The 13,488-nt window shown below is 40.5% G+C and overlaps 1 protein-coding gene across 12 annotated transcripts in view; it reads right to left on the bottom strand.

Moving 5' to 3' along the window:
- LOC127839428 (F-box/LRR-repeat protein 4-like) overlaps positions 1-13,488 on the bottom strand; it is a 223,192-nt gene that overhangs the window by 190,888 nt on the left and 18,816 nt on the right. For all 12 annotated transcript variants that reach the window (XR_008030344.1, XR_008030342.1, XR_008030343.1 and 9 more), the window contains 6 exons: positions 10,974-11,043; positions 8,995-9,101; positions 8,053-8,162; positions 6,300-6,429; positions 2,207-2,299; positions 1,395-1,502 (listed from right to left, as the gene is read on the bottom strand). Coding sequence is in view for 4 of the 12 variants with exons in the window: in XM_052367792.1 (XP_052223752.1) it covers positions 1,395-1,502; positions 2,207-2,299; positions 6,300-6,429; positions 8,053-8,162; positions 8,995-9,101; positions 10,974-11,043 (618 nt within the window). In the remaining 8 variants the exon portion in view is untranslated. The remainder of the gene's footprint in view (positions 1-1,394; positions 1,503-2,206; positions 2,300-6,299; positions 6,430-8,052; positions 8,163-8,994; positions 9,102-10,973; positions 11,044-13,488) is intronic.

Raw genomic sequence — 13,488 nt, forward strand, 5'->3', positions numbered from 1 at the left:
CCATTTTTGACCTTTGAACTCAAAGTGTGACCTTGACCTTGGAGATATCGACGTAATTATTTCGCGCGACACACCGTCCAATGATGGTGAACAAATGTGCCAAATGATTTTAAAATCTGACGATGAACGACATAGTTATGGCTCGGACAAGCTCATTTATGGCCATTTTTGACCTTTGAACTCAAAGTGTGACCTTGACCTTGGAGATATCGACGTAATTATTTCGCGCGACACACCGTCCAATGATGGTGAACAAATGTGCCAAATGATTTTAAAATCTGACAATGAACGACATAGTTATGGCCCGGACAAGCTTATTCCGCCAGCCCGCCAGCCAGCCAGCCAGCCCGCCAGCCAGCCAGCCCGCCAGCCAGCCAGCCCGCCCGCATTCGCCAATCTAATAACCAGTTTTTTCCTTCGGAAAACCTGGTTAAAAACTAGGATACATGACAATAAACTATTCAAGGCTGTAAGACAGACATAAAAACTAGGATACATGACAATTAACTATTCAAGGCTGTAAGACAGACATAAAAACTAGGATACATGACAATTAACTATTCAAGGCTGTAAGACAGACATAAAAACTAGGATACATGACAATAAACTATTCAAGGCTGTAAGACAGACATAAAAACTAGGATACATGACAATAAACTATTCAAGGCTGTAAGACAGACATAAAAACTAGGATACATGACAATTAACTATTCAAGGCTGTAAGACAGACATAAAAACTAGGATACATGACAATAAACTATTCAAGGCTGTAAGACAGACATAAAAACTAGGATACATGACAATAAACTATTCAAGGCTGTAAGACAGACATAAAAACTAGGATACATGACAATTAACTATTCAAGGCTGTAAGACAGACATAAAAACTAGGATACATGACAATAAACTATTCAAGGCTGTAAGACAGACATAAAAACTAGGATACATGACAATAAACTATTCAAGGCTGTAAGACAGACATAAAAACTAGGATACATGACAATAAACTATTCAAGGCTGTAAGACAGACATAAAAACTAGAATACATGACAATAAACTATTCAAGGCTGTAAGACAGACATAAAAACTAGGATACATGACAATTAACTATTCAAGGCTGTAAGACAGACATAAAAACTAGGGGACATGACAATAAACTATTCAAGGCTGTAAGACAGACATAAAAACTAGAATACATGACAATTAACTATTCAAGGCTGTAAGACAGACATAAAAACTAGGATACATGGCAATTAACTATTCAAGGCTATAAGACAAAATAAAAACTAGGACACATGGTAATTAACTATTCAAGGTTGTAAGACAGATATAAAACATAAGGGCACATAGCAATCAACTGTCTAATGGTACTACATTGGAGTGGCCACACTCACCACCAGCCCAGGTCTATCTCCTGCAGGTCAGGACAGCCTAGAGACAGGTGCTTCAGACCCTCGTCTGTCACTGTGCGACTCCGCCATAGATCCAGCGAGACCAACTGTCTGACATGTTGCAACATATATAATGATTTAGTAAACGTTCATATTGCGACATAAATAAATGCAGCGCACATGAAAATATTTTTTTTATAATAGTTATTGATCGATGCAATCAATATAATGGACCAGGCTTTTGTATTGCTATCTTATTGAAAATATAAATGCACAAGGCAGATACCAGTTATGACTTGCTGTTTGGTGTCAGACTAATGTTTTGTAATTTAAATGAAACATATATATATATTTTTATTTATTTATATATTTATGTATTTACATTTAAGGTCAATAGCACATACAAATATATGACGCATAGACATAGAATATATCACAGATTTCAAAGAATTAAGACTAGGCTGGTTTAAAATTTACAATTTAAGAGCATCAAATAAAACGCTGTTACTGTATGCATACTTTTACCAATACAGAAGTTCTGTAACTGAAGTAGGTTCATATGAGCATGAATGCTAAGGACCTATGGATAACCCATTAAGCTGAAAGCTTATTTCCAATGGGGTCCATACATTACAAATATTACCCAAAATGATTAATGTTTGCTAAGCATTGGTGACAATGGCCATAATGGCTAATAAATCATATACATTGTTGTATTGCGTTTCTCCTTATTTGAATATATAATGACAAAACATTATTATTACAGTCAATATTATAATAACCTATAAAAAGTTGGTACTACTAATAGTTCCTACTTGGAATGTGTTCCCAGCTCATATAAGACATCATCATAACTCTGAATACAGTTGGCAGAGCCGAGATTTAGATGTTGTAACTTCAGACAGGAACTGAAAGATACAAGGAGAAAAACTGGTAAAAGCTAGTCAACATGGGAAGTACTAAAAGATCATGCAGGTCATTGAGGGAGTTATTTACCAGACTTTACTGGTCAAGGTGGGAGGTTGTTACTGGATGATGCTAATCATTGAGGGAGTTATCTACCAGGCTTTACTGGTAAGGTGGGAGGTTGTTACTGGATGATGCTAATCATTGAGGGAGTTATTTACCAGACTTTACTGGTCAGGTGTGAGGTTGTTACTGGATGATGCTAATCATTGAGGGAGTTATTTACCAGACTTTACTGGTCAGGTGTGAGGTTGTTACTGGATGATGCTAATCATTGAGGGAGTTATTTACTAGACTTTACTGGTCAAGGTGGAAGGTTGTTACTGGATGATGCTAATCATTGAGGGAGTTATTTACCAGACTTTACTGGTCAGGTGTGAGGTTGTTACTGGATGATGCTAATCATTGAGGGAGTTATTTACTAAACTTTACTGGTCAAGGTGGAAGGTTGTTACTGGATGATGCTAATCATTGAGGGAGTTATTTACCAGACTTTACTGGTCAAGGTGGGAGGTTGTTACTGGATGATGCTAATCATTTAGGGAGTTATCTACCAGACTTTACTGGTCAATGTGGGAGGTTGTTACTGGATGATGCTAATCATTGAGGGAGTTATCTACTAGACTTTACTGGTCAAGGTGGGAGGTTGTTACTGGATGATGCTAATCATTGAGGGAGTTATTTACCAGACTTTACTGGTAAGGTGGGAGGTTGTTACTGGATGATGCTAATCATTGAGGGAGTTATTTACTAGACTTTACTGGTCAGGTGTGAGGTTGTTACTGGATGATGCTAATCATTGAGGGGGTTATTTACTAGACTTTACTGGTCAGGTGTGAGGTTGTTACTGGATGATGCTAATCATCAGGGTCTTCCCCAGGCCATTTAAGCGCCCCTTGCCGGGGCGCTTGAATTTCGAAATCAGAGTCCCCGGGGCGCTTGAAATTTTCCGATCAGTGTATTCTTCAGTAAAAGAAAGTGGAGATTGTCCAGAAAAATCAAGGTTTCGCTATCAGTGTATCAATATTCCCTGTTTTAAAAGAGCACTCGGTACCTACTTTCACAAGTAATCGCCATAAACACCACATGGGGTAATGGATAATCCACTGATAATAGAATAGCATGACGCGCGTATCGATTATTCTAGCCACATTACACGGTCATTTAAATGCTGACAAGGATGTATCTGGTAACTTTCCAGTCGTCAAACTGTGAAGTTCATTGTCCAATCGGTTACGCGAATGCTTATGAGGGCGGGGTTAACTATCGACCATTATTTTTGATTGACTTCGGGCATGAAGTAAGAGTTTATCGCAGCTTGATTAGCAAGTAGTTGTACCATTTGAGTAATATAAAACCGGTAATTAGTACAGTACAGAACATTAAAGACGGTTTCGGGCATCATCATCACACCTTTTTACTGTAAACAAGTGTTACCTATGACTCATAATTAATACGAGAAATTAATTGCAAGTGGTAAACAATTAATTATTATAGCGGTTACAATTATGTGATAACAATGTATTTAATTACATGTATACATGTATATTTCAACATGTCCATTTATAGAACTGATTCACCTCGTTTTTCTGACATTTATTCGACACGTAATGCGCTTTAACAAATTTTCGTTGAATTAATTACGCACACTTGTAAATGTTTCGTCCGATAATCGATAGTTAGAAGACTGATGATGGCAACCGGCCGTGATCCTCGTGGACGTGAATTTCATGCATAATTCCGTCTAAACATTTATTCGACTCGTAAAGTGTGTAAACAAATTATCGTTGAATTTATAACGCAACGGTTAATATTTGTTGAAATCTCAAATGGGAATAATTAAATTTGTAATCCGAAACCCATTACCGTAAGTCGACGTTAACGCGTTTTTAATCCGAAACACACTTCCGAATGTAAATGTTACCGCAACGTTAAATATTTTTGCTTCAAATTAGCAATGCAAATTTTTTTTGTGTCGAATCTTTTTCTCAATTAAAAAGAGCGCGAAAATTATGCAGCATGTACAACGTCGCGTCTATTGCATACAAATGGCGTGTATTGAGCGTTTTAACAAGCGCACAACAGGTCAGGGGATTGACGCATATTCAGAGGCAATATTTCATCAAATCTATAAATAGTCACTTAAAAATGGCAAGGTTTGTGTTAAAGAAAAAACTGAAAGCTTTTATCGTAAATATTTACCAGAAAGAGATTGATAAAAACGGAATAAACGGGATTATCTGCTAATAAATAGAAACTTGAAAAATAGTAAGTATACAGTAATAGAGTCGGGTTGAAACGGATGTATTGGGGAATCGTTCGAGTCGGGATTTTACTATCTGTGCGGAAAAGTTTTAAAACAAACAATATAAAAAAATATATTTTTAAATGACTGGGGGATTTTTTTGAAGAGTCATAGCGCACCAAATGACGTCTTTTGACGCTGTTTTTCTTCGAGTTATAACGCACCACATAATGTGAATTGACACGTTAAATTAAAAAAAAATCAACGTCGGGATGGGACACCCCTGCCGAACCCACCCCCGGGGCGCCTGAACAAATTCCTGGGGGAAGGCACTGAATAATTGAGGGAGTTATTTACCAGACTTTACTGGTCAAGGTGGGAGGTTGTTACTGGATGATGCTAATCATTGAGGGAGTTATTTACCAGACTTTACTGGTAAGGTGGGAGGTTGTTACTGGATGATGCTAATCATTGAGGGAGTTATTTACCAGACTTTACTGGGCAATGTGGGAGGTTATTACTGGATGATGCTCATCATTGCGGGAGTTATCTACCAGACTTTACTGGTCAAGGTGGGAGGTTGTTACTGGATGATGCTAATCATTGAGGGAGTTATTTACCAGACTTTACTGGTCAGGTGTGAGGTTGTTACTGGATGATGCTAATCATTGAGGGAGTTATTTACTAGACTTTACTGGTCAAGGTGGGAGGTTGTTACTGGATTATGCTAATCATTGAGGGAGTTATTTACCAGACTTTACTGGTCAATGTGGGAGGTTGTTACTGGATGATGCTCATCATTGAGGGAGTTATCTACCAGACTTTACTGGTCAAGGTGGGAGGTTGTTACTGGATGATGCTAATCATTGAGGGAGTTATTTACCAGACTTTACTGGTCAAGGTGGGAGGTTGTTACTGGATGATGCTCATCATTGAGGGAGTTATCTACCAGACTTTACTGGTCAAGGTGGGAGGTTGTTACTGGATGATGCTAATCATTGAGGGAGTTATTTACCAGACTTTACTGGTCAAGGTGGGAGGTTGTTACTGGATGATGCTAATCATTGAGGGAGTTATTTACCAGACTTTACTGGTCAGGTGTGAGGTTGTTACTGGATGATGCTAATCATTGAGGGAGTTATTTACCAGACTTTACTTGTCAAGGTGGGAGGTTGTTACTGGATGATGCTAATCATTGAGGGAGTTATTTACCAGACTTTACTGGTCAGGTGTGAGGTTGTTACTGGATGTGGCTAATCATTGAGGGAGTTATTTACTAGACTTTACTGGTCAAGGTCGGAGGTTGTTACTGGATGATGCTAATCATTGAGGGAGTTATTTACCAGACTTTACTGGTCAAGGTGGGAGGTTGTTACTGGATGATGCTCATCATTGAGGGAGTTATCTACCAGACTTTACTGGTCAAGGTGGGAGGTTGTTACTGGATGATGCTTATCATTGAGGGAGTTATTTACCAGACTTTACTGGTCAAGGTGGGAGGTTGTTACTGGATGTGGCTAATCATTGAGGGAGTTATTTGCCCAGCTTTACTGGTCAAGGTGGCAGGTGTATTCTAGTCATTGTACGAGTTATTTACCAGACTTTACTGGTCAAGGTGGGAGGCAATTACTGGACTTTACTGGTCAAGGTGGAAGGTGGGTACTGGATGATGCTAGTCAAGGGGGGGAGGGACATACCGTATAATACTGGTGATGGCCTCTTGCTCAATGTGTGTGCGGTACAGATTCAGGTACTCCAGTTTGGTAAGACGAGCCAAAGCATCAAACCGCTCTTGATCAATATGGGTACAGCTGGACAAGTCCAACTCTAAAAGCAAGCATGTGGAATCAACTTTTTAGGGGTAAATAATTAATCTAATAGCATATAAATAACCATGTTAAGAAACAAATAATGCAAAACAAACAGCAGGGTTTTGTTTTCTGCACTATTGTTGACTATCTTGAAAAGATGATTGAAAGAAAATTGTTAACAACAACTTTTTTTTTCAAAAATGCACTTTGAAAACAAGAGTACCAAAGGTGCTCACATGGGCGACAAGAAAACTTAAATGTTCTGAGCAGTTTCTACAAGGATTCATAATACGCTTACAAAAGCCTTAACACCAGGCAGCCATATTTTTGACAAACCTACATTCATCTTCAAACTCAGACTGGAAATCATGATCAGAGTAAGTTGAATGAAGATAAGTCAATAAATGTGGCCACTTGAGACTTCAAATCCTTTTTCTTGAATTTGACCTAGTTAAATGGCAAAGACTTCTTTAAAAAAAATAGTTACGAATTGTTTAAGAAAATATGGCTAATCAATTTATTCATTGATTCATAAATTTATTTTGAAAGTTGATTGTGGTGTCCAAAATAGCATTAATTGTGATAAGTTGACATATACTTTTCAATTAAAGCTTGTAGTATTTTATAATGAATATTTTCCATATTTTATTGCAATATAAAATGTTAGCTTAAGGTAATCCCATAAAAACAGGCTAAAGGATTTTCGAGAAATCAGAGCCTTTCTTTTATCCTTAATCCAGAGTCAAAGTTTACAATTAAATCATAAGGTCCAACCAAGTTTATTAAAGATAAATGTGGCTTCTCATATAAAAAACAAGCTTTTTCTTATGATTTTACCTGGTGATTTAGTTTTTTTTACCCAAAATAAACCCAGTTTTATATTTGGCTCAGATATCAATTAGATAAAATGTACTGACCAAGTTTTATGAACATTGGGCAATAAATGAGGCCTCGAGAGTGTGCTCAAGCTTAGTGATCTTGTTTTTGAACACACATGACCCAGTTTCAAACTCATTCGAGATATTATTCAGACAAACATTCTGACCAAGTTTCATGCAGATTAGGCTATAAATGTGACCCTAGAGTCTCAACAAGCATCTTTGATGACCTAGTGCTCTAGTTTTGACTTCACATGACCCACTTTCAAAATCTACTGATGTATCATTGGGAGAAATTTTCTGACCAAGTTTCATAAAGTTGTCTTTAATAATACTTATTAATTTATTTTTTGACCCCTCATGACCCAATTTATTAAGAACAAATGTTCTCACTAAATTTCATGAAGATTGTGCAAAAGCTTTTGCTTCTAGAGTGTTCACAATATTTTCTTTTATTTTCCACTTGTGAACTAACTTCTGATCCCACGTGACCCAGTTCCAAACATTGCCAAAATATAATCGGTCAAGCAAAGTTTCATGAAAATTGGGCAATAAATGTGACTTCTAGAGTGTCTACAGGGTAAACCTTTACAATGCATGGAACACAACTTGATGTACAAAAGGCAATCTAAATAGCTCACTGTTGGCAACGTTGCTTAGCTGAACTCAAAAATGTGGAAACAGTACGTGTTCTCATTATTGCAATAACAATGAGACCATATACAGTTTTCACATATTACTCAGTACATTCAAATACCAACCTGCAAGATTTGGGCAGTACTCAGATATAGAAGAAAGACTGTCATGTGACACAAAGTTACATGATGCCAAGTACAAGCAACGCAGACTGGTACCACAACCCTCCATGAACCTACAAACAAAGTGGTCTATATACTAATGTCCTCTATGAAATGTACAAGTTTTATTTAAATATCTTTAATACAATTACAATGTTATGCTCTACACTCACACAATTCAAACAAGAGATGTGTTTGTCAGAAACACAAATATCTTTAATACAATTACAATTTTATGCTCTACACTCACACAATTCAAACAAGAGATGTGTTTGTCAGAAACACAATGTCCCCAATTGCGCCGCTTTGAAGTCATATATTTGACCTTTGACCTTGAAGGATGACCTTGACCTTTCACCACTCAAAATGTGCAGCTCCATGAGATACACATGCATGCCAAATATCAAGTTGGTATCTTCAATATTGCAAAAGTTATTGCAAAAGTTTAACCAACGTTTAACCAAGGTTAAAAGTTTGGAGACAAAATGACAGACAAACAGGCCAAAAACAATATACCCCCGATCGTTCGATCCGGGGGCATAAAAAAAGGGCATAAACTAAGTAAATCTTAGTTTTGTAGTCCCTGTACTCTGCCCTTCCCTTTAAAGATCTCATTTATATATTAAAAATAATATAAAAATATATATTATTATTTATAATGTTATATATAAGTTCCTTTTGAATCCTTTCAATATCCTAGATGATATTCCACAAACAAAAAGCAACAGACTGACGAAGAGATGGACACTTTGCAATTATTACATGCCTCCCTTCATTGAAACTACAATACTTTCTTAAACACATTAGGTTCTACAAAAAATTATCATAACAAGATCTCTGCTACGCATTTTTAATTAATAATTAAACTAAAAATTCTCGTGAAAGCATTGCATGTCTATTCCATACATGGTAAAGGCGGTCTCTGTGAGCAGGTTGCCATGGCACCAGGACAGGTTGAATCTTTGCAGAAAGTGAGAGCGGCCCAGCAGACTCTTGAGAGCGCAGTCATCTATCTGGGGGCATCATTAACAGCACTCATATAATATATGTCCCTATATCTGGAGGCATCATTAACAGCACTCATATAATATATGTCCCTATCTGGGGGCATCATTAACAGCACTCATATATGTCCCTATCTGGGGGCATCATTAACAGCACTCATATAATATATGTCCCTATCTGGGGGCATCATTAACAGCACTCATATAATATATGTCCCTATATCTGGGGGCATCATTAACAGCACTCATATAATATATGTCCCTATATCTGGGGGCATCATTAACAGCACTCATATAATATATGTCCCTATCTGGGGGCATCATTAACAGCACTCATATAATATATGTCCCTATCTGGGGGCATCATTAACAGCACTCATATAATATATGTCCCTATCTGGGGGCATCATTAACAGCACTCATATAATATATGTCCCTATATTTGGAGGCATCATTAACAGCACTCATATAATATATGTCCCTATATCTGGGGGCATCATTAACAGCACTCATATAATATATGTCCCTATCTGGGGAGCACTCATATAATATATGTCCCTATATTTGGAGGCATCATTAACAGCACTCATATAATATATGTCCCTATATCTGGGGGCATCATTAACAGCACTCATATAATATATGTCCCTATATCTGGAGGCATCATTAACAGCACTCATATAATATATGTCCCTATATCTGGGGGCATCATTAACAGCACTCATATAATATATGTCCCTATCTGGGGGCATCATTACCAGCACTAAAACAATATATGTACATATCTGGGGGCATCATTAACAGCACTCATACAATATATGTGCCTATCTAAGTACATTACAGATTAACTTAACAATTTCAGAAAGTAGTAATATGTAATTATTTAAAGTTATGTAATTATTTTTTTAGTATGAAACTGACATAATTAAACCTGTACTCAAAAGAGAAATCATTAAAAAAATATTTTCAATAGAATACTTTGATAAGTGTGAGTGGCTCACCTGAGTCCAGAAGGGTTGTAGATTGATAAGTGTGAGTGGCTCACCTGAGTCCAGAAGGGTTGTAGATTGATAAGTGTGAGTGGCTCACCTGAGTCCAGAAGGGTTGTAGATTGATAAGTGTGAGTGGCTCACCTGAGTCCAGAAGGGTTGTAGATTGATATGTGTGAGTGGCTTACCTTAGTCCAGAAGGGTTGTAGATTGATAAGTGTGAGTGGCTCACCTGAGTCCAGAAGGGTTGTAGATTGATAAGTGTGAGTGGCTCACCTGAGTCCAGAAGGGTTGTAGATTGATAAGTGTGAGTGGCTCACTTGAGTCCAGAACGGTTGTAGATTGATAAGTGTGAGTGGCTCACCTGAGTCCAGAAGGGTTGTAGATTGATAAGTGTGAGTGGCTCACCTGAGTCCAGAAGGGTTGTAGATTGATAAGTGTGAGTGGCTCACCTGAGTCCAGAAGGGTTGTAGATTGATAAGTGTGAGTCGCTCACCTGAGTCTAGAAGGGTTGTAGATTGATAAGTGTGAGTGGCTCACCTGAGTCCAGAAGGGTTGTAGATTGATAAGTGTGAGTGGCTCACTTGAGTCCAGAAGGGTTGTAGATTGATAAGTGTGAGTGGCTCACTTGAGTCCAGAAGGTTTGTAGATTGATAAGTGTGAGTGGCTCACTTGAGTCCAGAACGGTTGTAGATTGATAAGTGTGAGTGGCTCACCTGAGTCCAGAAGGGTTGTAGATTGATAAGTGTGAGTGGCTCACCTGAGTCCAGAAGGGTTGTAGATTGATAAGTGTGAGTCGCTCACCTGAGTCCAGAAGGGTTGTAGATTGATAAGTGTGAGTGGCTCACCTGAGTCCAGAAGGGTTGTAGATTGATAAGTGTGAGTGGCTCACCTGAGTCCAGAAGGGTTGTAGATTGAGCTCTGTGTACTGCAGGCTGTCATAGCTGTGTTGATAGAGCAGCCTGAAAGTGGCCAGTGCAAAACTAAACAGGATATTATTGAATGGTCTCAAAATTAAAATATACAAAAAACATCAACAGATAGACAGGGAGACATGCTGATTGGAGTATACGCTCTTCACTAGTAGAGGTTACAGATAAATAAACACACTTAATTAGACTTCCAAACAGTTACTTATCATGCATCTACAGGCCTCCCCAACACTTAAAGCAATGTAATTTCTGGTACCCAAATCACACTGCATACCTAAAGGTCTGGGCGACATGACACCGACAGGAGGTCCAGTAGACTCACTACCTACCTACAGGTCTCGGCGACATGACACAGGGACAGCAGGTCTAGCAGACTCACTACCTACCTACAGGTCTGGGTGACATGACACAGGGACAGGAGGTCCAGTAGACTCACTACCTACCTACAGGTCTGGGCGACACGACACACAGGGACAGCAGGTCCAGTAGACTCACTACCTACCTACAGGTCTGGGTGACACGACACAGGGACAGCATGTCCAGTAAACTCACTACCTACCTACAGGTCTTGGTGACATGACACAGGGAAAGCAGGTCCAGTAGACTCACTGCCTACCTACAGGTCTGGGTGACATGACACAGGGACAGAAGGTCCAGTAGACTCACTACCTACCTACAGGTCTGGGTGACATGACACAGGGACAGCAGGTCCAGTAGACCCACTGTCTACCTACAGGTCTGGGTGACATGACACAGGGACAGCAGGTCCAGTAGACCCACTGTCTACCTACAGGTCTGGGCGACATGACACAGGGACAGCAGGTCCAGTAGACTCTCTGCCTACCTACAGGTCTGGGCGACATGACACAGGGACAGCAGGTCTAGCAGACTCACTACCTACCTACAGGTCTGGGTGACACAACACAGGGACAGCAGGTCCAGTAGGCTCACTACCTACCTACAGGTCTGGGTGACATGACACAGGGACAGGAGGTCCAGTAGACTCACTGCTTACCTACAGGTTTGGGTGACATGACACAGGGACAGCAGATCCAGTAGACTCACTAACTACCTACAGGTCTGGGCGACACGACACAGGGATAGGAGGTCCAGTAGATTCACTGCCTACCTACAGGCTTGGGTGACATGACACAGGGACAGCAGGTCCAGTAGACTCACTTCCTACCTACAGGTCCGAGCGACATGACACAGGGACAGGAGGTCCAGTAGACTCACTGCCTACCTATAGGTCTGGGTGACATGACACAGGGACAGCAGGTCCAGTAGACTCACTACCTACCTGCAGGTCTGGGCGACACAACACAGGGACAGGAGGTCCAGTAGACTCACTGCCTACCTACAAGTCTGGGTGACATGACACAGGGACAGGAGGTCTAGTAGACTCAATACCTACCTACAGGTCTGGGTGACACAACACAGGGACAGGAGGTCCAGTAGACTCACTGCCTACCTACAAGTCTGGGTGACATGACACAGGGACAGCAGGTCTAGTAGACTCAATACCTACCTACAGGTCTGGGTGACACAACACAGGGACAGCAGGTCCAGTAGACTCACTACCTACCTACAGGTCTGGGCGACATTACACAAGGACAGCAGGTCCAGTAGACTCACTACCTACCTACAGGTCTGGGTGACACAACACAGGGACAGAAGGTCAAGTAGGCTCACTACCTACCTACAGGTCTGGGCGACATGACAAGGACAGCAGGTTCAGTAGACTCACTATCTATCTAAGGTCTGGGCGACATGACACAGGGACAGAAGGTCCAGTAGGCTCACTACCTACCTACAGGTCTGGCTGACATGACACAAGGACAGCAGGTCCAGTAGACTCACTACCTACCTACAGGTCTGGGCGACACCACACATAGGGACAGCAGGTCCAGTAGGCTCACTACATACCTACAGGTCTGGGCGACATGACACATAGTGACAGCAGGTCCAGTAGGCTCAATACCTACCTACAGGTTTGGGTGTCATGACACAGGGACAGCAGGTCCAGTAGGCTCACTACCTACCTACAGGTCTGGGCGACATGACACACAGGGACAGCAGGTCCAGTAGGCTCACTACCTACCTACAGGTCTGGGCGACATGACACAGGGACAGCAGGTCCAGTAGACTCACTACCTACATGTACCTACAGGTCTGGGGGACACCACACAGGGACAGCAGGTCCAGTTAGCTCACTACCTACATGTACCTACAGGTCTGGGCGACATGACACATAGTCACAGCAGGTCCAGTAGGCTCAATACCTACCTAGAGGTTTGGGTGACATGACACAGGGACAGCAGGTCCAGTAGGCTCACTACCTACCTACAGGTCTGGGCAACATGACACACAGGGACAGGAGGTCCAGTAGACTCACTGCCTACCTACAGGTCTGGGCGACATGACACAGGGACAGCAGGTCCAGTAGACTTACTACCTACCTGCAGGTCCGGGAAC

This window comes from Dreissena polymorpha, chromosome 7, assembly GCF_020536995.1.
Source record: "Dreissena polymorpha isolate Duluth1 chromosome 7, UMN_Dpol_1.0, whole genome shotgun sequence".
Taxonomy (NCBI): Eukaryota; Metazoa; Mollusca; class Bivalvia; order Myida; family Dreissenidae; genus Dreissena; species Dreissena polymorpha.